Source organism: Ictidomys tridecemlineatus, chromosome 4 (genome assembly GCF_052094955.1).
Source record: "Ictidomys tridecemlineatus isolate mIctTri1 chromosome 4, mIctTri1.hap1, whole genome shotgun sequence".
NCBI classification, from domain to species: Eukaryota; Metazoa; Chordata; class Mammalia; order Rodentia; family Sciuridae; genus Ictidomys; species Ictidomys tridecemlineatus.
This window is the reverse complement of record NC_135480.1, coordinates 56660402-56684766: the sequence shown is the minus strand read 5'-3', so window position 1 is coordinate 56684766 and position 24365 is coordinate 56660402. Positions and strand designations below refer to the sequence as shown.

At 38.4% G+C, this 24365-nt stretch overlaps 1 protein-coding gene and 1 long non-coding RNA gene across 2 annotated transcripts in view; one reads left to right on the top strand and one right to left on the bottom strand.

The window, feature by feature from the left end:
* The window catches only part of LOC144377116 (uncharacterized), a 52863-nt gene extending 29706 nt beyond the window's left edge, over positions 1–23157 (top strand). The window contains exon 2 of the long non-coding RNA XR_013437777.1: positions 22149–23157. This is a non-coding gene — a long non-coding RNA (uncharacterized LOC144377116). The remainder of the gene's footprint in view (positions 1–22148) is intronic.
* Positions 21299–22753, bottom strand: Mrpl17 (mitochondrial ribosomal protein L17). The gene is made up of 3 exons (XM_040283749.2): positions 22580–22753; positions 22207–22275; positions 21299–21877 (listed from the first exon to the last, which is right to left on the bottom strand). Exons 1-3 carry the CDS (start codon positions 22751–22753, stop codon positions 21590–21592), a joined length of 531 nt encoding a protein of 176 aa, XP_040139683.2. The 3' UTR covers positions 21299–21589.
* Positions 23158–24365: the final 1208 nt, after the last annotated feature.

Below are 24365 nucleotides of genomic sequence, written 5' to 3'. Positions count from 1 at the left end.
TGACAATAAGGAGAGGTTGTTTGTTTGATTGTTTTAAACAAAAGAGAAGTACTGCTTCTTCAAGGCTGAAAGGGAAATGGTAAGGATACAAATAAGACCATGCATGAAGCTATGTGGCAGTGGGGGAGGGAATGAGGCGGGAATCTCGGGCCACCACACCTGATGATATCATTCTCTCTGGAGAGGAGTTGGGATTTTGTGTTAAATGACATACAAGGTAGGCACTATATTTGAAATCTTGAGAAAAGTTTTCAAGAAACACTTAAGGTTTAGATATGTGGTATCCCTCAAAAGCTTATGTGTGAGACAATGTTAGGTTTAATTTTGGAAAGTTTAATGATTCAATCTGGAAAAGCTTTAAAATGTTGTGAGTGGACCTTCATAGGCAATTCTGGTGGGAGTTCAGAAGACCAGAATGCCAATAAGACTGTGGACAGCAAAGACTGGAGTCATGAGGTTTCAGAGGAGAAGGGGAACTCTATTGGAACTTGGACATTGTGGCTAAGAAGTTGTCTACATTTTGCCCGTGTCCTGAGACTTTCTGTGAGGATGAATTTAAAGATGATGGACTTCTTGGGGCTGGGGATATGGCTCAAGTGGTAGCGTGCTGCCTGGCATGCATGCGGCCTGGGTTCGATCCTCAGCACCACATACAAACAAAGATGTTGTGTCTGCCGAAAACTAAAAAATAAATATTAAAAATTTTCTCTCTCTCTCTCTTTCAAAAAAAAATAAAGATGATGGACTTCTTAATCTGTTGGAAGAAATTTCTAGGCAGCAAAGCATTTAGGCGGTGTCATTGATATTGCTGGAAGCTTTTAGCCAAATTTATTGTGATAATCAGGAGCAGAAAGCAATTCAGAAAGATTTGAAAAACTTGTAGTTTGACCAAAAAACTGAGTAAAACTGGGGCTAAAGAAGATGTGGTTGTTAAAGGCATTGCAACCACTAAAAAAAAAAAAAAAAAAAAAAAAAAAAAAAAAAATGCTAAAGACATTGACCAGAGACAATAGGAAAGATGATTTGCAGGCATCTCAGGAATTGGCAAGACCACACCCATCTCAGACTGAAGGGTGTAAAAGTAAAAATTCCTTTGAGAAGAGACCAGTGGGGCACCCTGCTTACACATGGGTCCTAGAAAGTTGTTTTACCATGCTCAGCTACTTAGGCATTCAGAGGCTGCTGCAGCTGAGATAGGATAGGCTATGGAAAGTAGGGAAAGGGATAGTAAAGGACAAAAGGAGGGCAAGTATGAGAATAGCCATCTTACCATGCCGGGGCATATTATGAAGCAGTTACTTACTGTTTCTCAGGAAAGTATAAATTTCCAGCTTTCAGAAAGCAACTGCATAATCCATAATCCAGCCTGCACCCACTGAGGGACAATTGAAATATCCAAAACCAATCAAGAGGAGCTTATCAACTTCTCCTTACATGTTTTTTAAAGAAAGAACCCTGGGGGCAGAGGATGTGATTCAAGTGGCAGGGTGCTTGCTTGGCATTCCTGAGGCACTGGGTTTGATTCTCAGCACCACATAAAAATAAAGATATGTGTCCACCTAAAACTAAAAAATAAATATTAAAAAAAGAGAAGGAACCCTGTAAGACTTAAAGGGAACCCTTGCACCTCCCAGGTGTGTTGCGCCATGAGTTCTGAGACTTTCTCTCACTTTCCTCTTTAATAAAATTCCTGCTTGCTTGCTTGCTTGCTTGCTTACTTGGGAGTTCGTGGTGTTCAGTTTTTGATTCCATGGAACCTGAACCTGATCCCAACTCCTGCCAGTAACATGGCCATGGTCCATGGGGGTATGTCTGCTGCTTTAGATGGTGGCAGACCACATGGTGCTTGTTTTGCAGGATTTCAGGATTGCTTGGAGGTTTCCACCAAGATTTTAAAGGAAGGCCTGGGAGGCCAGGCAAAGTGCCCCAGGATCAGAGTCCTTGTAGGCAGGCCCTGAGAGGGCAATGTGTGTAGATGTGAGGAGGAAGCCAATGCTGCAGTGGAGACTCCTCAATATTAAGAAATGCCAGTACTGTGGAATATCTTACAAGAAAAGCCACAGGACTTGATCAGACATAAGTCAAGAGAGGTGCAACCAGCAAAGCCTTAGGGGTGGAGCTACACAAGCCCTTAGGAGAGCACATCACCAATGCCTTGTGCTTCAGATGCTGGAAATAGAGCTACAGGACTGTTTGACCAGCTAGGATTTGGTCTTGCTTTGGTCCCAACCTTTCTTTTTATGCCCTTGTTTTTTTTTTTTTTTTTTAAAGAGAAAGTGAGAGAGAAGAGAGAGAGAGAGAGAGAGAGAGAGAGAGAGAGAGAGAGAGAGAGAGAGAGAGAGAGAATTTTTAATATTTATTTTTTAGTTCTCGGCGGACACAACATCTTTGTTGGTATGTGGTGCTGAGGATCGAACCCGGGCCGCACGCATGCCAGGCGAGCGCGCTACCGCTTGAGCCACATCCCCAGCCCCTGCCCCTGTTTCTTTTTGGAATGGAAATGTTTACTCTGTGCCTTTATATATTGGATAAATATATAAATATATTGGATAAATATATAAATTTGCTTTTAATCTTTACAGGAGCTCACACTGAGAGGTTTGCCTTGAGTCTCAAAAAAAGACTTTGGACTTGGACTTTGGACAATTCTGGAACTGTTGAGACTATGGGGACTCTTGGAAATTGACTGAATGTATTTTGCATGAGTTTTGGGGGTCCAGGAGCAGCATGTTATGGTTTAGATATGTGGTGTCCTCCAAAAGCCATGTGTGAGACAATGCAAGAAGGTTAGAGCTGAAATGAGAACCTTATGAGAACCTTAATCCAATCTTGATAGGGATTGTGTAACAGTGATAACTGAAAGCAGAGTGTGGCTAGAAGAGGTGGGTCCTTGGGGTTTATATTTTGTTGTGGTAAGATCCCCCACGCTTCCTGTTCTGAGCCACTTTCCTCTGTCACACCCTTCCACCGTGATGTTTTGCCTCACCTTGAACCCTGAGGAATGGAGCCAGATGTCTATGGTCTGATACCTCTGAAATCATGAGCCCCCAAATAAACTTTTCTTTTTTTTTTTTTTTCCAAATAAACTTTTCATTGTCTATTTGTCCTTGTCAGGTCTGTTGATCACAGCAGTGCAAAAGCAGACACTATTACATGAGATTGGCTAATGCTCTTACAGGACTAAAGGACCAAGGGATTAGTGAGAAAACAAAGCTAGTGAAGCTAGTGAGAAAACTAAGGATATAGACACATCTACATCTATATTGAAGTCCTTGATGACAAAGGAGAGGGCCATTTTATCACCACACTGAGTAGGTAGAAGTTTATATAATATGATCTCAAAGTTTGGGGTGTACAGGTGGAAAAGCTATTGTCTCTATAATGGGCCTTGGAGAGCGGGAAGAGTATAGTATCTCATCTGCAGATAAGTGGAAGGAGGTGTAAAAGTGAAGGTCAGATCTCTCTCTATGAAGTGGAGGCTCAGGGGTATAGAGACGACTGAGAATTTAAGGTTTTTCCATCGTGATATGGCAGTTTCAGAACAGGGAGAACTGAGGGTCAGGTACCCAATGGGATGGGCTAAATGTTAGGGAAGCAGTAAGAGGGCAAAATATCCCAAGGGTAAGGAAAGGCAGATCAGTGTGGGGAAATTCAAATGTCGAATGAAAGATGACAAAAAGGCCTGCCTTGTGAATGATGATCCCAACAGACAGGATGGCAGGCAGAAAATTTATGGTGGCTCCCTTATTCTTTTGTTCCTTCTTAGTAAAAAAGGGGACACTAGGTAGCATCAGGGCTTGGTTTTAGACTGCTGGAAGTGTTAACCTCTCTGTTCAAAGTAGTCATGAGAAGTCTCATGTCATTAGAGCTCCTTGGTAGAGTCCAACTCTGGAGGAACAAAGCAAAAGCATTAAAAAATGGCCTGGACTCAGCACTGTTACATTTGGGATCTTTTAAGAGTAAGAATGTTTTCCAGGATCTGAAGGATTTCAAATCCCTATAGAGACTCTAGGAAAGAAAGGAAACTTCTGATTCTTTCCCAAGAGCAGAGAAGAGTCTGAGAAAGCAAGAGGTGGAATCTAGAAAAAGGGTAGAGAGATTAAATGTGAAGAGGAAGGACGCCTATCTTCTGGGAAGAGAAATAAGGAAAGCCAGTTTTCTGAATTTCAGTTTATACAGTGATCAGTTTTTTTGGAGTTTACCAATTTTGTTGATTTACCAAAATTTTTGTTTCTTTCAATTATGTGTAAAGCTTGTAACAATCTGCATTTAAACTACTTCTGAAGATTTCTACAAAGTATTAGTTTACCAGTTTAAAGTTTAGCTTAGCTTTGTTTTAGTTTTAATTTATTTGCAGCTGTTTCACTGAAGTCATTTTGCCATGGTTGGCCAATTTCAGTGTATTCTAAGTTTTTCCTTACTTTGAAATTATGACTTTTGGGAATGGGATTTTCTTGTGCATTTTACTCTAAGTGTTTTGCAATGACTCAAATGTCAAAAATTTTATAAACAATCCTGGGGAGGGGGGAGATTCTCTCTTCCAATGTATTTTCAATTCAATAATTTGCCTTTTTCTTTAACTTTATTTGTACATTTGAAATTTTAATAGATGGGTAAGTGTGGGCTAAAATATGAGTATAATATATTTACATGCTGGTTGGAAAACTGTTTAATAGTTACTTCAATAAAGTATAGAATTAATTATAATAAATCCTGCTATAAACTTATTACTTCAAGACAAATTTTCTAAGATATAAAGATGGCTATTGCTAAATGGGTCTTCTATCATAGTGACATCTGAGAAACATTTGAAGAATATTTTTGCTGCCAGTTCCATTTTTACAACAATAGGAAGATTATAATTTAGGAAGATCTCTACTTATCCTTATTGTAGATTATGTAGTTGCTACTACTTCAAAATAGTTTTTACTTTGGCTTTATTTTTTTAAGCAATAGCTTTTTTGACACACAACATATACATCTTAAAATTAATTATTTAAAGGTCTACAATTCACAATGGTTTTTAGTAGATTTTACAGAGTTTGTGCATCCATCACTACAAATTCTAGGATGGTTCATCATCCAAAAAGAAACCAATGCCCTCAAACTCACACCCAAAATGTTATTCCCATCAGCAGTTGTTCCACTCCCTCTTCTCCTCCATCCTCCTGGCATCAATAATCTCCTTTCTGACTCTATGGATTTGCCTCTTCCAGACATTTTACATAAATTGAGTCCTACAACATAGCACTTTTTGCACCTGGCTTCTTTTATTTCATGTTTCCAGTACTCATACATGTTGTAGCATGTATCAGTATGTAATTTCTTTTGTATGACTAAATGATATTCCATTGTATGGATATAATACATTTTCTTTATATAATTATGGACATTTCAATTTCCACTTTGGGGCATGTCCTGTTAAGGATTTTTGTATATAAATTTTTGTGTGGGGGCTGGGGATGTGGCTCAAGCGGTAGCGCACTCACCTGGCATGCGTGTGGCCCGGGTTCGATCCTCAGCACCACATACAAACAAAGATGTTGTGCCCGCCGATAACTAAAAAATAAATATTAAAAATTCTCTCTCTACCTCTCTCTCTCTCTCTTTTAAAAAAAATAATAATAAATAAATTTTTGTGTGGCCATATCTTTACAATTTTCTTAGGTGCAGAATTACTGGTGTACCTGTTATAACTTAATGCTTAACTTTTTGAAGAAATATTTGAAGAAAATTTTCAAACTGTTACTAAAGCAGCTCCATTGTTTCACATTCCCACTGCAGTGTATGAGGGTTCCAATTTCTCCCTATCCTTATCAACACTTATAATTGGTCATATTTTGATTATAGTTATCCTAGTGGGTGTAAAGTGGTATTTCACCGTCATTTCAATTTGCATTTCTCTAATGATTAATAATATTGAACTTTTTATATGCTTATTGGTCATTTGTATATCTTTTCTAACCTCTTTCAGGATTTTCTCTTTGTTTTTATTTTTCTGTAGTTTAAATATGATATGCCGAAACATAGATTTTTTTTCCCCAATATTTATCATGTTTGACATTCTCTAAACTGTGAGGATTTGTGATTTGGTTACTGTTATTAATTTCAGAAAACTCTCAGCCATTATTACATCATTGTTTTTTTCTTTCTTCTGTTCTGGTACTTCATTATACATATACATGACACCTTTTGTTATTGCTTCTCAGTTCTTGGATATCCCACTCAATTTTTAATAATTTTTTTCTCTTTGATTTTCAGTTTCAAAAGTTTCTACTGACAAAAGTTCACTTTTTCTTCCCTCAGTCAAGTCCAGTCTACTGATAAGCCCATCAAATGTGTTATTTTCATTATAGGGTTTTATTTTCTAACATTGCCTCTTGATTGTCTACTTTTCCTTTTCTCTGCTTACATTACCCATCTCTTCTTAAATGCTGTCCATTCTTTTATTTGGGCCCTTAGCATAAAATCATAGTTATCTTAAATTTTCAGCCTGATAATTCCAAATCTCTGTCACATCTAAGTCTGGTTTTGGTACTTGCTTTGCCTTTTCAGATTATATTTTTTGCCTTTTAACATGACTTATAATATATTGTTGAAAATTGATGTGATGTATCATGTAAAAGGAACTGAGAGAGATGGGCTTTGTGTTTAGTGGGTTAAGAGTCAAGCTAGGTTTACTGTTGGTTTTAGCTGAGTTTAAAATCTTCACCTTTTTGTCTTATGTGTTGTCTTTGGGTTTTCCTTGAGACTCAGTAAATAGTGTGTGAGACTTGCAGTTCTCTTAACTATAGCCTGTTATTTAGCTGGAGCCCCATTAATGTGGTGAAAAGGTGTGAAGGATAAGGGAAGAATGCTACAGTGTTTTGATTAGATCTGAGTCTTTAATGAGCCTGTGTCCCTGGGCTCTGATCTTCAAAAGTACTTCTCAGCCATCCCACCTCCACAGGCACATATTAAAGAGATAGAAATACTAAATGGAACTGAAGATGGGCATTTCTCTTTCTTAATTTTGTTTAGCCTTTGGTAAAACCCAAATCAGTTAGGTTTTAGTAAAAATTTTTCCACTGAGGGCAGGCCTTATAAGAACAGAAAGCTGCCAGGCAAATGCCTGTAATCCCAGTGACTCAGAAGACTGAGACGGAGGATCAAAAGTTCAGAGCCAGCCTCCGCAATTTAGCAAGGCCCTAAGCAACTTAATGAGGCCCTGTCTCAAAGCAAAAAATAAAAAGGGCTGGGGATGTGGCTCAGTGGTTAAATGCTCTGGTTCAATCCCTGGTACCCCAAAACCAAAACAGAAAACCTTGGATATATTTTGAATTTGTTATTTTTTGTCCCCCTGCTGGAAACATATGAGAAATGGGAAAACCTGTTGGGGCTCCCAGTTCTTGTCAAACCAGAAATTGGTTGTACATCTTCTTTGGAGATACACATCTTCTTTGTTTATTTAAATCCTTTGCCCATTTAAAACCTGAGTTACTTTCTATTGTTGAGTTGTAAGAATTCTTATATTCTGGATATTAGTTTCTTATCAAATATGTGATTTGCAATGATTTTTTTCCAATTCTGTGAATTGTCTTTTCATTTCTTGTTAGTGTGCATTGAAACACAACATTTTTTTAATATTTATTTTTTAGTTATAGGTTGACACAATATATTTATTTTATTTTAATGTGGTGCTTAGGATCGAACCCAGGGCCTCACACACGCTAGGCGAGTGCTCTACTTCTGAGCCACAACCCCTGCCCGAAACACAACATTTCTAATTTTGATGAATTTCAGTTTATCTAATTTTTTTCATGCTCTTGGTGTCATGTTTAAGAAATAGTTGTCTAAAGCAAGATCAAGAAGTTTCGCTTCTATGTATTTTCAAAGTTTTAATAACTTTAACTCTTACAGAGTTAGGTCAGTAATCCATTTGAGTTACTGTTGTATGTGGTGTGAGGTCAAGGTCTGCCATGGTTGTGGTGAGTGTTTACCTATGTAAAGTGTTGGCTCCTATGGAAGTGGTAATCAGAGGTGCGGTGGACCTCAGAGAGGTGGAGCCTTGTGGGATGCCTTAGGGCTTGGGACATGCTCTCAAAAGTGATTACAAGATACCACCTGTATTCCTTCTGTCTCTCTGCTCCAGTTAGAGATGTGAACATTTTTCTCCAACAAGTGCTCCCCATCATTTCCATCTGTGGTTTGAGGGGATGCAGTCAAGAGCAGCCCAAGCCAAGTCTGTGTTTTGCCATTTGAACTTTGAACCTCCAAAACTGTGAGCTCAATAAAACTTTTCTAACTGCCTCAGATATTTTGTTGTAGTAACATGAATCTGACTAATACAAGGCCTAAATTTGCTCTTTTGCTTATGGCTATCTAGTTGCCCCAGCATCATTTGTTGAAAAACACTTCTCTTTCTCTGTTTAATTTTCTTGTCATACTTGTCAAAAATCAATTGACCATAAATGTAGGAGTTTATTTCTGGACTGTAAATTCTATTTCATTGATTTATGTCTACCCTTATGTTAGTACCACACAGTCTTGATTACTTTATGTAAGTTTTGAAATTGGGAAGCATGAGTCTTCCAACTTTATTCTTATTTTTCAAGTTTATTTATTTATTTACTTATTTAGGCATCACAGATTAAACCCAGGGGTGCTTAACCCCTGAGCCACATCTATATTTTACTTAGAGACAGGGTCTCCCTGAGTTGCTTAGGGCCTCTCTAAGTTGCTGAGTCTGGCTTTGAACCCACAATCCTCCTGCCTCAGCCTCTCAAACCATTGGGATTATAGGCCTGTGCCAGTGTACCAGGCCTCAAGTTTAGTTTGGAAATTCTGAATCCCTTGAATTTCCATATACATGTCATAACTGGTTTTGCAATTTTTGGAAAAAGGTTAACTGTGATTTTGATAGGGAGACTGTGTTGAATCTATAAATCAATTTGGAGAGTAGTAGTATTTTAATAATGTTAAGTTTTCCAATCTATGGATATATGATAACTTTTCATTTATTTAGGCCTTTAAAGATTTCTCTCCAAAATGCTTTGTAGCCAAATGTGGTGATGCATACCTGTAATCCCACAGACTTGGGAGGCTGAGGCAGGAGGATCACAAATTCAAGCACTTTAGCAAGGCCCTAAGAAACTTAGTGAGAGTCAATCTCAAAAAAAAAAAAAAAAGGCTGGGGGTATGGTTCAGTGATAAAGTGAACCTGGGTTTAATCCCCAGTACCAAAAAAAAAAAAAAAAAAATTATAGTTTTTAGTGCATACATTTTGTAGTGTCTTGCTAATTTTTTTCCCAAGCATTGTATTGTTTGCTGCTATTATAAGTTGAATTGTTTTAGTTGTTCCTTGCTACTAGGTAGAGATAAAATTCATTTTTATCTACAATTGATTTTAGTATACCAATCTTGTACTCTTTAACCTTGCTGAACTCATTTTTCTCGTTTATTCATTTTAATAGCTTTTGAGGGGTAGATTCATTAGGATTTTCTATATACAAGATCATGTCATTTGTGACTAGGGATAGTTCTATTCCTTTCTTTCCAATATAAATTTATTTTATTTGTGTTTTTTATCTAACTGTCCTGATGGAAACTCTATTACAATATTGAACAAAAGTAGCAATATTGAACATCCTGTTTTGTTCCTGATTTTAGGAGGAAAATATCCTGTCTTTTAACATTAAGTGTGATATTAGGGTTTTTTTTTTATCATATATACCTTTTAATAGGTTGGAACATTTCCTTTTATTCCTAGTTTATTGAGTATTTTATAATGAGAGGGTGTCAGATTTTGTCAAATTTTTTTGTGTGTACTAAAATGATTACATGCTGTTTTTAAAAAAAATTTTTTATAGTTGTAGTTGGACATAATGCCTTTATTTTTATTGTTTATGTTTCACATGGTACTGAGGATTGAACTCAGTGCCTCACATGTGTTAGAAAAGTGCTCTACCACTGAGCTACACCCTAGACTGATCACATGGTTTTATTCTTTATTATTTTGATATGATATGGTGTATTATACTAATTGATTTTAGTATAGCAAACCAACCTTTAATTCCTAGGATAAATCCCACTTGCGGTTGTGTGTAATTCTTTTTATATGCTCTAATATTTGGTTTACTAGTGTTTTGTTGAAGAATTTTGCTTGATTATTTCTAGGAGGTGTTTTTATTTCCTTATGATGTCTTCATCTGGTTTTACTGTCAGGGTGACACTTGCCTTATAGAATGAGTTGGAAAATGTTCATTTTAACTGTTTTTAATTTATAGGTTTATCAATTTTTAAAAGTTGATAATTTTGAAAAATGTAGTGAGTTGGCCTTTGTTTAACTTGATCAGTAGATGAATTGTTTTAATAAATACATTTTCAATTAATTGCCTATTTCGTAAGTGCAGATAGGAGTCCAGAGGATAGCAAATTGAAAAGACTATGCCTCAAGCCTCCCATTTTTTCCTACTCTGAGACATAGCTGGTAAGGCTAAGTGGAGTGGTGATAGAAGTTAAGGTCATATAAAGAGTCTAAGAAAAGTGGAGAAAGATTGCAGGAGTCAGTGAGGTGACAGGATTGAGTAACCCAGTCTTGTGCTCAGTATCTAGTGCTGTTGGTACCAGTTCCGGTACTTGTATCATGGGATTTTTGTTTGTTTATTAGTTTTTCTTGTTGTTCCTTAGAGTGCTTGGCTATGAGAGCACAGGAATAGAGGAATCTGGTGATTAGTAAGTGGGTGGGAAAGAAAAACAAGGGATTGAATGGAGGCTGGCATGAGAATGTTGAAGTGCTGGATGATGATATCCATGTTGGGTTTAAAAGAAAAGAAGACCTGGTACATACAAGAAAAAAAAAAAAAGAGATGGTCCAAAGAACTGAAGTCATAAGAGGTTAAAGATTGGATATTTACATGGAAAGGCAAGAGGAACAAGAAGAGAGAGGATGGGTTTCCACAGTGAGATTCTGGAGGGTAAAATTTGAGGACTAAATCAGATTTGGTCATGAAAGGGTCAGAGGCCTGGTAAAGAGGTGCTGATTAGTTACTGGAGGTTAGGATCATATGGAACTGTGGGACCAGAGTCTTAGATGGGGCATCTACATGTGTGGGGTAAGTACATGATGGAATGATATCAGGTCTTGGGATGGTGAACAAGATTCTGAGCCTAAGACTACTGAATTTGTGAGTGATCAGGAGCCGTCTTCTCCCACTCCCAACACCCCCAGCTCTGCATGTGTGGTCCAGCCTTTTATTAAAAAGGGAAGGTATAATACTCAGTGTTTACCTCCAGAGAGGCCTTTAACCTTCTTGTGTTTGCTTCTATCTCTGCTAGCCCATGTTCACTTCTCTGTTGTGTTTCGAGTCCATGATTGTCTGTCTGCTATAGCCTATCCTATTAGGTCTTTGATTAACTTGAGTTTAGTGAGTCATTTTGTGACTATCTGCAGTTTACAAACTAGGTTAAGCTTGCCAACTGACATCCTGGGAGTTGGGCCAGAAGGGGCTGTAGATTCCTCCTTCCTAGGAACTTAAGGCCAATACCATCAGGAGGTGGTACCACAAATATCTTGAGTCCTAAAAGAGAAGAGGCTTCACACAAAGCTGGAGTTGCTATAGAAGCTACAATGAGGAATGAGGAGAAAGCTCCCTCCTCCACCTTTGCCCTCAACCCAAGAATTTAACTGTTCCCTGAACCTAACACACAAGCATAAGTGTCTGTCTGCACAATTAAGGCCTGGCAAAAGTATTCATTATAAATGAATACATTATTCTTACAAATACACTTTTTAAATGTATCTCCCTTTCAAGTTGCTGCTGTATTTATGTCCTGTCTTCCTTTTTCATTGTCATCAGACTTCTTGAGTTGCCTTTATGGTTTCTGATTTTGCCTTTCTTTTTTTGGTACCAGGGATTGAACCCAAGGGTGTTGATCCACTGAGCCACATCCCCAGTTCTTTATTTATTTCTTTATTTATTTTGAAAAAGGGTTTCACTAGGTTGCTTACAGCCTCACTAAATTGCTGAAGCTAGCTTCTAACCAGTAATCCTCCTGCTTCAGCCTCTTGAATCTCTGGAATGACAGGCATGCACCACCACGCCCAGCTGATTTTGTCCTTTTTAAGAGGCTGCTCAGTCAGAGGTCAACAGTTAATGTCCTAACTTCTTAAAAAAAAAAAATTTTTTTTTAGTTGTTAATGGACCATTTATTTTATTTATATGTGGTGCTGAAAATCAAACCTAGTGCCTCACACATGCTAGGCAAGTGCTGTACCACTGAGTCACAAACCCAGCCCTAATGTCCTAACTTCTAAGTCCAATGGCCAAAGAAATTCATTTAACTACTACTTCAGAGCCTGATCAACTTCTGGTTCTGAGGGTTTAAAAAACTGGTCTGCTCAAAGAACTCACAATCTACACAAATAGACATTTTGAACTCACCCTTCCCTTGGATTTGAGACATTGGTGTTCTAGTTGTAGACTTCTTTTTTCAGACTCCTAAGAGGGTTCTTTTTTCTTTCTGTTTGGCTGTTATATATTGGCTCTGTCCTATATATTGGCTCTATCCTATGTCTTCCTTTTTTTTTTCTCATTTACTTTTATACTGGGAAGTCTCATCTAGGCCAATTACTTCAATTTCCATGTATATGTGTGTGACTCTCAAATTTGAATTGCTAGCTTATGTATATTCTCTGAGCTCTGGAATAACTAGTGAAAGTTTATCACAGTAACTCCAGATCTGCATCTACTCTGCTATCCTCATTCTCTGTGAATAGAATTTCTCTTTCCAGCTGCGTAAGCAGAAACTTGGTATCATCCTGAAATCTTAATTTATTTTTCCACCCCATTTAATCACATGCAATGTCTAAAGGATTCTACCTTTTCTATGGCTGTCTGATCACTTTCTCTCCACCTACCTGGCCTCTGGCCTAGTCTGGTTTTCAAACAATCCTGCTTAGATTCCTTACCTAGCCCTATTTGGTGTCCTCACTTCTAGTCTTATCCCTATAACCTATCTTCCAGTATAATGCAAGAATATTCTTTCTGAAATGTAAATATGATCCCTTTTTTCTATATTTAAAAAGTGCTTCTGTGGCTTCCTCTAGTCTTTAGAATAAAAATCCAAATACTTCATCATGTCTTACAGGGTCCTTTGTAACCTGATCTTGCCTGACTTTTCCTTCTTCCTTTATTCCATTTTTTCCCCTTCAAATACTAATCCCAGCTGTATCAAATTACTTACTTGAAATTTCTCAACCACCCTATACTGTATCATTATTCAGGGCATTTATACCTGCAGATCTTGCTCTTTGGATAGCCTTCCAAACTGCTTCCTCTCCTCCATGCTTGATGAATTCCTCTACTCATTTTTCAAGAGTCAGCTAGCATTGTTTCTTCTGAGAAATTCTGCACAATGACTTCCTCCTTTCTTGGTACTCCAGTATGCCTTATGTGAGACCACATTCATAGCTTCTGTCTTATTATGTTGTACTTATGTTCTGTCTTTCCAACTGGTCCTTTGGACCTCTGGGGTATTATTTCTATATTCTCCTTCCCTACCACAGTGTTTTGAAGAGACAAGAAATATGCCAACTAAATTTATTTGATAATTATATTTTGAGTGTCTCCCATGTACAAAGAGAACAGTGTGCTAGATACTATGATGAATTTTGTAAGTTCCCATTTCTTGATTAAAGACAATTTCTCAGTCTCCTTCACAGGCTGTGTATCTTATTTGTCTTCTAATGTCTGACCTCAGCCTCCTTTCCTTCTGCATGTACATTCTGAGTCACTCCATCCATTTCCTTAGCTTTAATTGCTGACAAATCCCAAATCTGTTCTCCCAGCAAAGACCTCATTCCCAAGTTCCAGATGGTCCCAGGCATCTCAAACTGAGCACGTACAAAACTGAACTATCTCCCTTGTCTTTTATTATTCATGGGATAAAAGGAGAAGATAATTGTAGGAAAGCTTCTACAACCATTTTAAGGAAAAACAGTTAGAAATTAAGCCAGGACAATGTCATTAAGCTTTCAATGACATCCCTAAATGCAGTGTTTGTATTTTCATCTTCTTGGAGTGAATAGCAATGAAACTCCTTTAATGCTGTGTTTCATATACTGAACAAAATAGTGGTGTACCAAGGCATATGGGAAGCTACATCGTAAACAAATCTTGACTCTCCAGAACATCAATTTTGATAGATGGTTTTATATAGGTATAATGTACAATATTTAACTTAAAAGAACTAAATATATTATTTTTATATTAAACAGCTATATTGTGGAGTGAAAGGCAAATGTCAGAAAAGTTGAAACTCTTTTCCTCAAAATATAAGCACACAATTTCTAATACTAGGTCATATAAGATTCAACTACCAAATTTATGCTTGAGAGTCAGAAGAGATATATACTATACCCATGCATTTAAAAGCATGGAAATGAATGCCTGCAAGGTACAGGCATTATGGAGGCATGAAATGGGGAACTGGCTTTGTAGGAAGTTCTTTTTAAGATAAAGCAGAAGAAAACAGGAGGAGGAAGTGTTATTGAATACAAAATGCAGATCTAGGCTAAAGCAATTGCTACAACACATTGATTAGTTGATAGACATTTATAGATGCCTCTTTGTCTCACTTTCTTCACTGGGTTATGGGGGAGGTGAATTAGATGTGTTCTCTACCCTTGAGGATTTCACTATTTAATGATGGGTAGTGAATAGTATAATTATGTCATTGCTGTAATAAAGGCTATATGTTGTGAAAATCAGACCACTGGAAAAGAAAATACAGAAAATTCCAATTTACAATAGCATTAAAAGGAATAGAACACATAGGAATAGATATAAGGGAGGAGCTGAAAGATATTTGTACTGAAAACTGTAAGACACTAGAGAAAGAACTGTAGAAGACATAAATAACTGGAAAGATGTCCTTTGATCATGGATAGGAAGAATATTGTTAAAATGTTCACACTACCCAAAATGATCTAAAGATTCAGTGTAATCGCTATCAAAATTCTAGATGTGCTTTTTTAAAAAAAAAAAAAATAGAATGCAACCACAAAACACCCGAGTAGCCAAGACAATTTTGTGAAGAACAAAGGTGGAAGTGTCATCTTCCCTGACTTCAAACTACATTACAAGGCTAAAGTAATCAAAACAGTACAGTGTTGACATAAAAACACACACAGAGGCCAATGGAACAGGTTGGAGAGCCCACAAATAAATGAATGCATACGTAGTCAATGAAGTTTTGATAGGAATGAAAAAGAACACATAATGGGTGAAAGGAAAGTCTCTTCATTAAATGGTGTTGTGAAAACTGGATTTTTCATGCTAAAGAATGAAACCGGAACTGTCTTACACTATCTATAAAGATTAAGTTGAAATGGATTAAAGATTTAAATGTTAGATGTGAAACCATAGAACTCCTAGAAGAAAACAGAGAAATTCTCCTCAACATTGACCTTTGCAATGATTTTTTTGGGTATGACACCCAAAACATAGCTGTACCCCAAAAGTAAAAATAACAGGTTGGAGTACATCCAACAAAAAAGGGTTTTTCTAAACATCAAAGGAAATAATAAAATAAAAGATAATCTACAGAAGGGAGAAAATACTTGCAAACCATGTATTTGATAGGAGACTCATATCTAACACATATAAGGAACTCACCAAAATCAATAAACAAACAAGCAAACAAAATAACATGTCTGAAAAATGAGCAAAAGAATATGAATAGATATTTTCCCAAAGAAGACATACAAATAGAAGACATACAAAAAGAAGTATATGAAAAAGTGTTAAATATTCACTAATCATCAAAGAAATGCAAATCAAAACCATGAGGCATCTCCTACCTGTTAGAATGGCTATTATCAAAAAGACAAGAGATAACATGTTGATGAAGTATGGAGAAAGGGGTACTCTTGTACATTGTTGATGAGAATGTAGACAACCATTATGGAAAACAGTATGGAAGTTCTTTAAAAAGTTAAAAATAGAACTACCATATATGATCCAGAAATCCCACTTTTGGGCATATATCTAAAGTAAAGAAACCAGTATTTTGTACTCCTATGTTCATTGCAACATTATTCACAATAGCCAAGATAAAAAAAATGTCTCTCAACACATAAATGGATAAAGAGAAGGATGCACACCACACACACACACACACACACACACACACACACACACACACACGATAGAATTTTATTCAGCCATAAAAAAGGAAATCTCATATATGACAAAATGGATGGACATGAAGGATATTATGCTGAGTGAAATAAGTCAGACACAGAAAGACAAATACTTCTAAAAAGAAGCCAAACTCATAGAAACAAAATAGTACAGTAATTCAGGGGTTGAAGGGTGGGAGAAATAGGGCAAAGTCAATTAAAGCGTTCAAACTTTTATTTCCTTTTTGGTGCCAGGTTTTCACACGTGCTAAGCACATGCTTTACCACTGTGCTAGACTACTCAACCCTGGGTCCAACTTTCAGTTATAACATGAACAAGTCTGGGGATCTAATATACGGCATATAATAAGTGTGAGCATTGATGGGTACGTCAAAAAAATTGGATCACTAGAATAAGGCTTAGCTTTGCCTGAAGAATTTAGTGAATACTTACTTTAGAAAAGAGGCATCATTTTAGCTTTTGGCTATTTTGGAAAATGTACAGGTGTTTTCTGCCTGTGCTTTAGTTAGAAATATTCCAGGAAATTGGAATATGAAATGTGTGGGGGGATGAATTATACATATGCTTACATTTTTGACAATCATTATCAGCATTCAAATCCCTGAAGAGCAAGGAGATCATTTCTTTTGTCTTGGATATGCAGCAGTGTAGCTTAGCCCTATCTCTGCACATAGTACTGTGTTTACTGTTTTGTAAGTTGCAGATAGAGTTGAATATGTTATGGTTTGGATCTGGAATGTCTCCCAAAAGCTCTTGTGTTGAAGACCTGGTCCTGGATGCAGTAACACATAGAGGTGGGGTTTTTAGGAAATGATTGAATCATGAGGGTTCTAACCTCATCAGTGTATTAATCCATTTGAATGGAACTGGAAGGTGGTATGAAGTATAAACAGATGAAACATGGGTGGAGTATGTCATTGGGGGCATGCCCTTGGGGACTATATCTTGTCCCTAGTCTGTTCTCCTCTCTCTGCTTCTTGCCTGCCATGAGATAAGCAGCTTTCCTCTGCCTCACCTCAGGCCCAAAGTACTGGAGCCAGCTGAACATGGACTGAATCTCTGAAACTGAGCCAAAAGAAGCCTTCCCTCCTTTAAGTTGTTTACGTTAGGTATTTTGGTCAGAGTGATGAAAAACTAACACACATGGGTTATAGCTCACTCTTCATTTAATTAACATATACTAAGAACCTACTGTGTATCAGTAATGTTGTCAAGAAAACGAGTTATAGTCCCTGACTTCAGAAGCTTGGTTGAATTAGGAAATCAGGCAAGTAGACAGGACACTGTAGTATAGTGTGGTGAGTGCTTTAATAGGTGTATGGCCATAGGAAAATAACCGCATATGGGAGGGCACCTGCTCCCATTTGAGGTATGACACAAAGTCTTCTAGTTCTGAGAAGGCTTCAAAAAAGTGACTTCTGAATGTAGATTTGAATGAGGTGTTGACTTCAAAGAAGGTAAATATTATATACAGGAAATGTGCACAAAATTATGAGATACTAAGTTTCCTATGAAGGATGGTAGCAAATGGTAAAAAGAGGTTGAAAGTAGCTGGGGTGAGGCGATAGAAGGCCTTTGTATTATGAAAATTCTGGATTTTATCTAGTGAAGGTGATGCTTAGTCATTGAAATACTGATTAAGACCAGTAAGGCAAGTGATAAACCATTAGTGGGTTGTCAAATCAATTTAATGAATTGGGAGCAGCATTTTAAAAAAAGGAACTAGAAAAAAAATGAGAAAATATTAGTGTAGTTATTTATAAAGGTAAATATTTTGAGAAGCACATGCAACTGTATCATTTATATATATTTGTAATTATTGTGTTCTGATGTAAAATGTTTTTTGGTGTGTGAGTCATAGTAAAACTTTTTCTGAAAACACTGAAGGTTCAGTGGTACACAAGTTGATGTATCAGATTCCTTTTGCTAGCAATTAACAGAAAATCAACAGAAAACCTGCACTTAAATGGCAACAATCATTAGAGATTATTTAAATATAACTAGGATTCCAGTTAGGGGATTTTTTTTTTTCATTTTCTTTCTTTTTTTGGTAGTGGGGATGGAACTTAGGGCCTTGCACATGCTAGGCAAATGCTCAACCACTGAGTTACATTCCCAGCTTCTTTTAGTTTTTGCCATTCTCAGTGTCATCTTTAGCCTAATTCTAGTTCCTCCAATGGCACTCTTGAGTAACATGCCAACGTATTCTCCCAGCAGAACAGAGCCTTTATTTTCACTGACTCAAATTTTAATTAAGATCTGTTCATTCTGAACCCATCAACAGCAAGGGATGGAAGTATATGACTGCTTTATACAAATTTGGGGTGGCTGTTTAGGACCAATCATTATAGGACACTAATGCAATGTGATTTTGGTATATTACAGAAACAGTATAGATAGATCTAGTGTTTTGTTTTTGGTACCAGGGATTGAACCCAAGGGTTCCTAAGCACTGAGCCACATCCGGCCCTTTTTATTTTTTAAGACAGGGGGTCTCACTAAGTTTCTTAGGGCCTCACTAAGTTGCTGAGGCTTGCTTTGAAGTTGGGGTCCTCCTGCATCAGTCTCCCAAGTTGCTTTAATTACAGGTATGTGCTACTCTGCCCAGTTGAGGCATCTAGTTTGACAAAGTAACAAAACTTAGGTTTGGGGAGGGGATGGTCAGAGGAACCACCCAAAATTCTGTGTACAGGTTAAGTAGGTAAAAGTTGGTGTGGTCTCTAGATGGTAAGTATTGCACGAACATCAAGAGTTGGATACAGGGTAACAACCAAAGTGAGGACTTCTATGCTTCTGTAGCATAAAATTAGAAGGGATATACCTGGAGTATTGAGCAGATGCCTGGTCATGGCATATAGTCATAGTAAGGAATCAGGACTCTGATCTGTAGGAAATGAGCCATTAGTGAGCACCAGGGAATTAAGATGATCAGGTTTTCATTGCAAAAGTTGCAGTGTGAAATGAATCAAGTTATTGTGGCAATCCAGGATAGGTTATTTTTGAGATTTCTGAAGGGTAACTACATATTTGAAAAATGACTTACTTCCTCTGAAGACAGATGTAAGAATAATCCCTTTTCTAATTGTAAATAATGGATTTGCTTTATTACCTGTTAAGGTTAATTTGTCTTTTAGGTAGTTGTAGGGCATTACTTTGTTACCTTATTGTAAAGAATGGGAGTACAAGACAAAGAACCTCTGAAAGTGGTGAGGGAATTCAGTTATTCTGGGCCTCTCTTGGGTTTGGAATTTATTAAAGCAGTACCTAGTTGAACCTAGAACACATTCTACTGACCAAGGTAATTTAGAGGCCAGATTAGTAAAAACTTATACTGTATTTTCCCGGAGTTATCTTTGAGCAATGTTATAGGACTTGTGTACTCTTCTTTGGGCCAAAATGTTAAAAGAGGTACAGTATCCCTTTAAAGCCACTGTGGCAGTAGCCCTCTAGACTGTGAGCTACTTATTAGCAAAGATTGTTTCTTCTCATTTTATATTACTAGGATCCATTCCAGGGCTTGACTTAGAGAGGATATTTGATAAATATATCTCTAGTACTTAAAATGCTGTTGGGCATTGGCATATGCTTAATAAGTACTCATGGAACTGTTGAGAGCCCCAGAGATATATTTCTGGGAGCTAAGAGGAAAACTTAGTGACAAATCACCAATGTAGTTTTTTTTTTTTTAATTCTTCATATTCTTAATTATTTTCTAAATCACACACAGACGGATGACAATATAAACTCAGAAAGATATAAACACAGAAGATGTAGTTTTAAAGGAAGTGCTTTCTAGGTGTCAGGGATAACTCTGAGATACCTAGTTGGGTCAATGATCATGCTAAGACAGAAAGAGGGAAAAAATTTGGGGGAGAAATATTCGAACTGCAGTTTTATTTGAAAAATGTTTTGCAGGTCTATTAAGAGCACTCAAAAGATAAGAGCTTTTGGCACTACTGTGAAGGACAAACAGAGTAGTGGGAAAGAGATGGAAAGCTCTGTTGGGTAGTTGTGACAAAATAGGAGTAGAACAGTACTGTCCCTGAAGCTTACGTCTAGTTGCTAAGCCAGTGACCCCTGCAACCTTATGTATACCATCTCAGACAATGGAGGGGTTCAGTGGGCCAAATATACCCTGAAGCTACAGCCTAAAATAAAATCTCTTTTTCCCACTCTACTAGGGATGCTGTAACTATCAGGTCCTGTTATCAATCATTCAGGCCAAGGGTGATAGCTTTTCAAGGCTCTCTACCAATCTAGTCCAGTCTGAGTCTAAGGCGGTGGCAAGCTGCTGGGCTATGCCTGACTTCACAGTAAATAGCGGACAAAATAAAGAAGTCCCTGTTTCTCACATATCCTGGCCATTCTGAAACCGGATTTCCCATCTCTGAGTTCTCACAGAGGCCCAGTTTTGACAACAATGAAAACTTCCAGGAAATTCCCAGCAGGTTTAACGTTCTAATGCTTCTCTCACTTAAACCTTCTCCTTTACCCCTTCCTACATCAAGAGGAAGGAGCTTATACTGATCTTCAACATTCTCTGTTTGATGTCTCTACCCCTTTTGTCAGGGTGGTACGATGTTGATATTCTTTTAGGTCCTTCTCCAAAACCCATTTAAGGGGGCTGGGGATATGGCTCAAGTGGTAGCGCGCTCGCCTGGCATGCGTGCGGCCCGGGTTTGATCCTCAGCACCACATACAAACAAAGATGTTGTGTCTGCTGAAAACTAAAAAATAAATATTAAAATTCTCTCTCTCTCTCTTTAAAACAAACAAACAAACAAAAAACCAAAACCTATTTAGTGTTGAGGAGAAAACATGAGGGTATTGTGTGACCTGGCCTTGAAAAGTTCCCCTAAAAGTTCCTATGGTACTAGTTTTTTTTTTTTTTTTTAAAGAAGTTTTACTTGTAGATGCTCATTCTACCTCATCCATCAGGAAGCAAACTTTTTCCGAGAAATCTGAAGTAGGTGAGGTGTGCCTAGGAAGGAGTGGCGGTGGTGGGTTTGGTCCCTGTGCTAGATGTTGAAACACAATCATCTCAGGAATCCAGCTTGGAATTACATGTCCCCATCTAAATTAGTATTAAGAAAAACAAAACTGTACCAACCAACTACAAGCCAGAAACATATCCATGATTTATTATCCTAGATGATTGACCATTTTGATAGTTATTATTTTCTAGAAATCCTAGGGAAAGACAAAAAGATCAATTTACATATATTCATGTAAAGAATTTTATATACTGTGCAAAGAAGAGGGCCATATGGCTCTCCAGAAGGTTCTGGGCCCCATTAAGACTGCCCATTTTACAATTCTAGTTTCAGTTCTTCTCAGACATTAAAAGAGCTCCAAAGGCCTGTGATCACAGGCACTGAAAAGAGTCACAGACCTTCCTGTTCCAGTTAGATCCTTGGTGGTTGAGCTGTGTGGGAGCTACTGAGGCTTGCTTCCTGGTTCTGGTGGAGGTCCTGCCGCAGACCCTGCAGCAACTGGTTTAGGAGTGTAAGATTGCTGTCTCTGCGAGGCAAAGGCAGGGGTGGGAGGCAGTTCCCTTTATATTCGATTACTGCCATCTTGGCCCGATCCTGTTGACTGTTGTTTGGGATCTGCAGCATTCTTGTGTAGCCCCCATTCTGATCTTGGAACCGAGGGGCCAGTACTTGAAACAGCTTTGGAATCAAGTCCTTTTCCTAGAGAGAGTGAGTTTACCCAAAGACAGCAAAGTCAGGCATAACTGTAGAGACATTTAACTTTTCTACTATTCTAAAGGTGCGGGCTAAATCTACGCACATAGATCTTCTCCACTCTCTGATCTAGTAAAGTCAGTTTTAAACCAGTTGTGCAGATGCACGTATGCATGAAGTTCAGCTAACTTAAACACGGTTCTAAATTTAATTCACGTAACACTGTCCCATAAGTGACTGACTTAAACTTACACACACCCGGTCTTTCTTCCTGCAGTGATCCCTCCCCCACGGTGAGCAGAGTGAGAACTGGGCTGCCGACCAAGTGCACTCACCGTGAGCCAGAAGTCAGCCATGCGCATAGCTCGTTCGTTGGTGTCTCCCAGCTTCCCATAGTCGATGAGCTGTGAGGACAAAACATCATGCATCCAACCCGTGAAAGAATTGAGGGGCCCATCTTATTCTTCTCAAGCCGGACCTCGATCCATTTACTCCACAGGCAAAGCAACTAATTGAAGCCGCTCTTAAATCCACAGCTCTCACCCATTTCAGGCGAGGAAGGACTGAGCTCGGCTCAGAGTACTAGGGGATCAGAGTTTGGGAAGGAGTTGCCGGGGGTCGGGGTGGGATCCCACTCCCTTCCCAAACCCACTAGGACCTCTTCCCCTCGGGCCAGAACGCGCGGCGAACGGCGCTCCAGTGCCTCACCTTCTCAGCGTAGCCCCTCATCTCGTCCACACGCGCCCATGACGCCTCGATTCGTTCGTGTCGCACTAGTCCGGTGAGCAAGTTCCGCAAAAGGTGGATGCGGGACTCTGGGCCGAGGCCCAGGCGGCGAAATACGCGGCCATGGGAGATAGCGGCGGATACAGACAGCCGCATTTTCACCCTTCTCCCCGCCCCTTGGAGGCCGGAACTGGTAACTCCCCAGGCGAAAGCAGCAATTTCAGGCTACGCATGCGCTGTGGGTCGGAGCGTGGTGGACGTGTTTGCGCATGAGTATCACCGCCTGCCTCGTTGGCAGTGTGAAGAGGGCGGAGAAGGAGAAGGGGTGGGAACCTTTTCCGGACGGGATGAGCTGGGCGGGTTTCTGGCGCAGCTAGCGCTTCATAGAGGGCCAGGGAGCCAGCGCCCCCTAGCGAGGCTATTAGGCCATTGGGTCTCCTGAGCTGCGTCAGCCTCCTTGAGACGTTCCTAGCGATGCTGCTCAGCTCCCTGAGTATCTGCTGCGTTGGCGCCTGCGGGCTGCGGCCCGGGCGTCCTTTTTAAACACAATTTTCAGAAAATACACACATAATGAACATTTTTTGTATTGACGTGGGTCAAAATATCAGTTAAAGAAAAATAGACCTAAAAGGAAAAATAATGTATTAGTGCTTTTAAATGACGTCTTTTTTTTAACAAAAAGCGGGAAGATCATACTTTACATTTATGTATTAAAGTAAAACAATAACAAAATAGCATATTTTTGAGACTTCTTGTTTGCACATTTACAATGATTGTCAAAATTGCCCCTTTTATGGATTGAATTATGTGTTCCCCCTCCGCTTCCATGTGTTAAGTTCTAACCTGCAGTTCTCAGAATGTGACCTTAGTCGTTGCAGATAAAATCAGTTCAAATGAAGTCATACTGGAATAGGGTGGGCATTTAATCCAAAATGATTAGTACTTTTATATAAAGAAATCTTCACTCAAGGTGAAGATGGCCAGGTAAGACAGACTTACAAGTGGCCTTGTGACCACAGAAGTGGAAATTGTAATTGTGCAGTTGCAACTCAATAAAGAAGTACCAAGCATTGCTGGGAAACAGTGGAAGCTAAGACTAAGACATAGAGCAGATTCTTCCCTAGATCCTTACAGAAAATAGGCCCCTCCTGATACATTGGTTTCTCCCTTCCAAACTTCCAGAGCTAAGAAACAATACATTTTTGTTGCTTTAAGTAAGCCTCACAGTTTGTGATACTTGTTATGGCAGCTCTAGGAAAGAACACACTCCTCTCACATGCGGTAGACAGTACTGAGATAGATTTGTCACTCTTTCTTCACTTATAAGTGACCAAAAATCACTTCATGTAGAGAGAGGGGCGGGGGAAAGGTGGGGGCAGATCTCATGAAAACAGTAGAATAGAGGAAGGGTACTGGAAGAGGGGGGCAGGAGAAAGGGGGGAGAAAAAGGTGGAGCACTGGGGGATGCAATTGGTCAAATTATATTGTTATGTGCATGTACAAAGAGGTAACAATGAATCCCACCGTTATGTATGATTATAATGTACCAATAAAAATTTTAAAAAGAAAACTTTTAATTTTAATTTTGATAAAAGTTTCATACAAAGCAAGAAATATACAAATAGGAAAAGTTGTATATATATGGGTGTATTGGCAGAGGTTTATACAAATCACAATCACTTGATAATAAATTCCAGAATTTAGAATACCATTAATAATCTTGTTTCTTTGAGAACAATTCTGTCAATTTTCAATTATTTTCACAATT

What these genes read in the sequence shown, in the direction of transcription:
- Mrpl17 (XM_040283749.2), bottom strand. Translation starts at nt 22,753, where the DNA reads ATGCGGCTGTCTGTATCCGCCGCTATCTCCCATGGCCGCGTATTTCGC. An exon ending in TGAGGGGCTACGCTGAGAAG is followed by an intron (nt 22,276 to 22,579) that starts GTGAGGCACTGG and finishes TTGTCCTCACAG; the next exon opens with CTCATCGACTATGGGAAGCT. An exon ending in TGGCTGACTTCTGGCTCACG is followed by an intron (nt 21,878 to 22,206) that starts GTGAGTGCACTT and finishes CACTCTCTCTAG; the next exon opens with GAAAAGGACTTGATTCCAAA.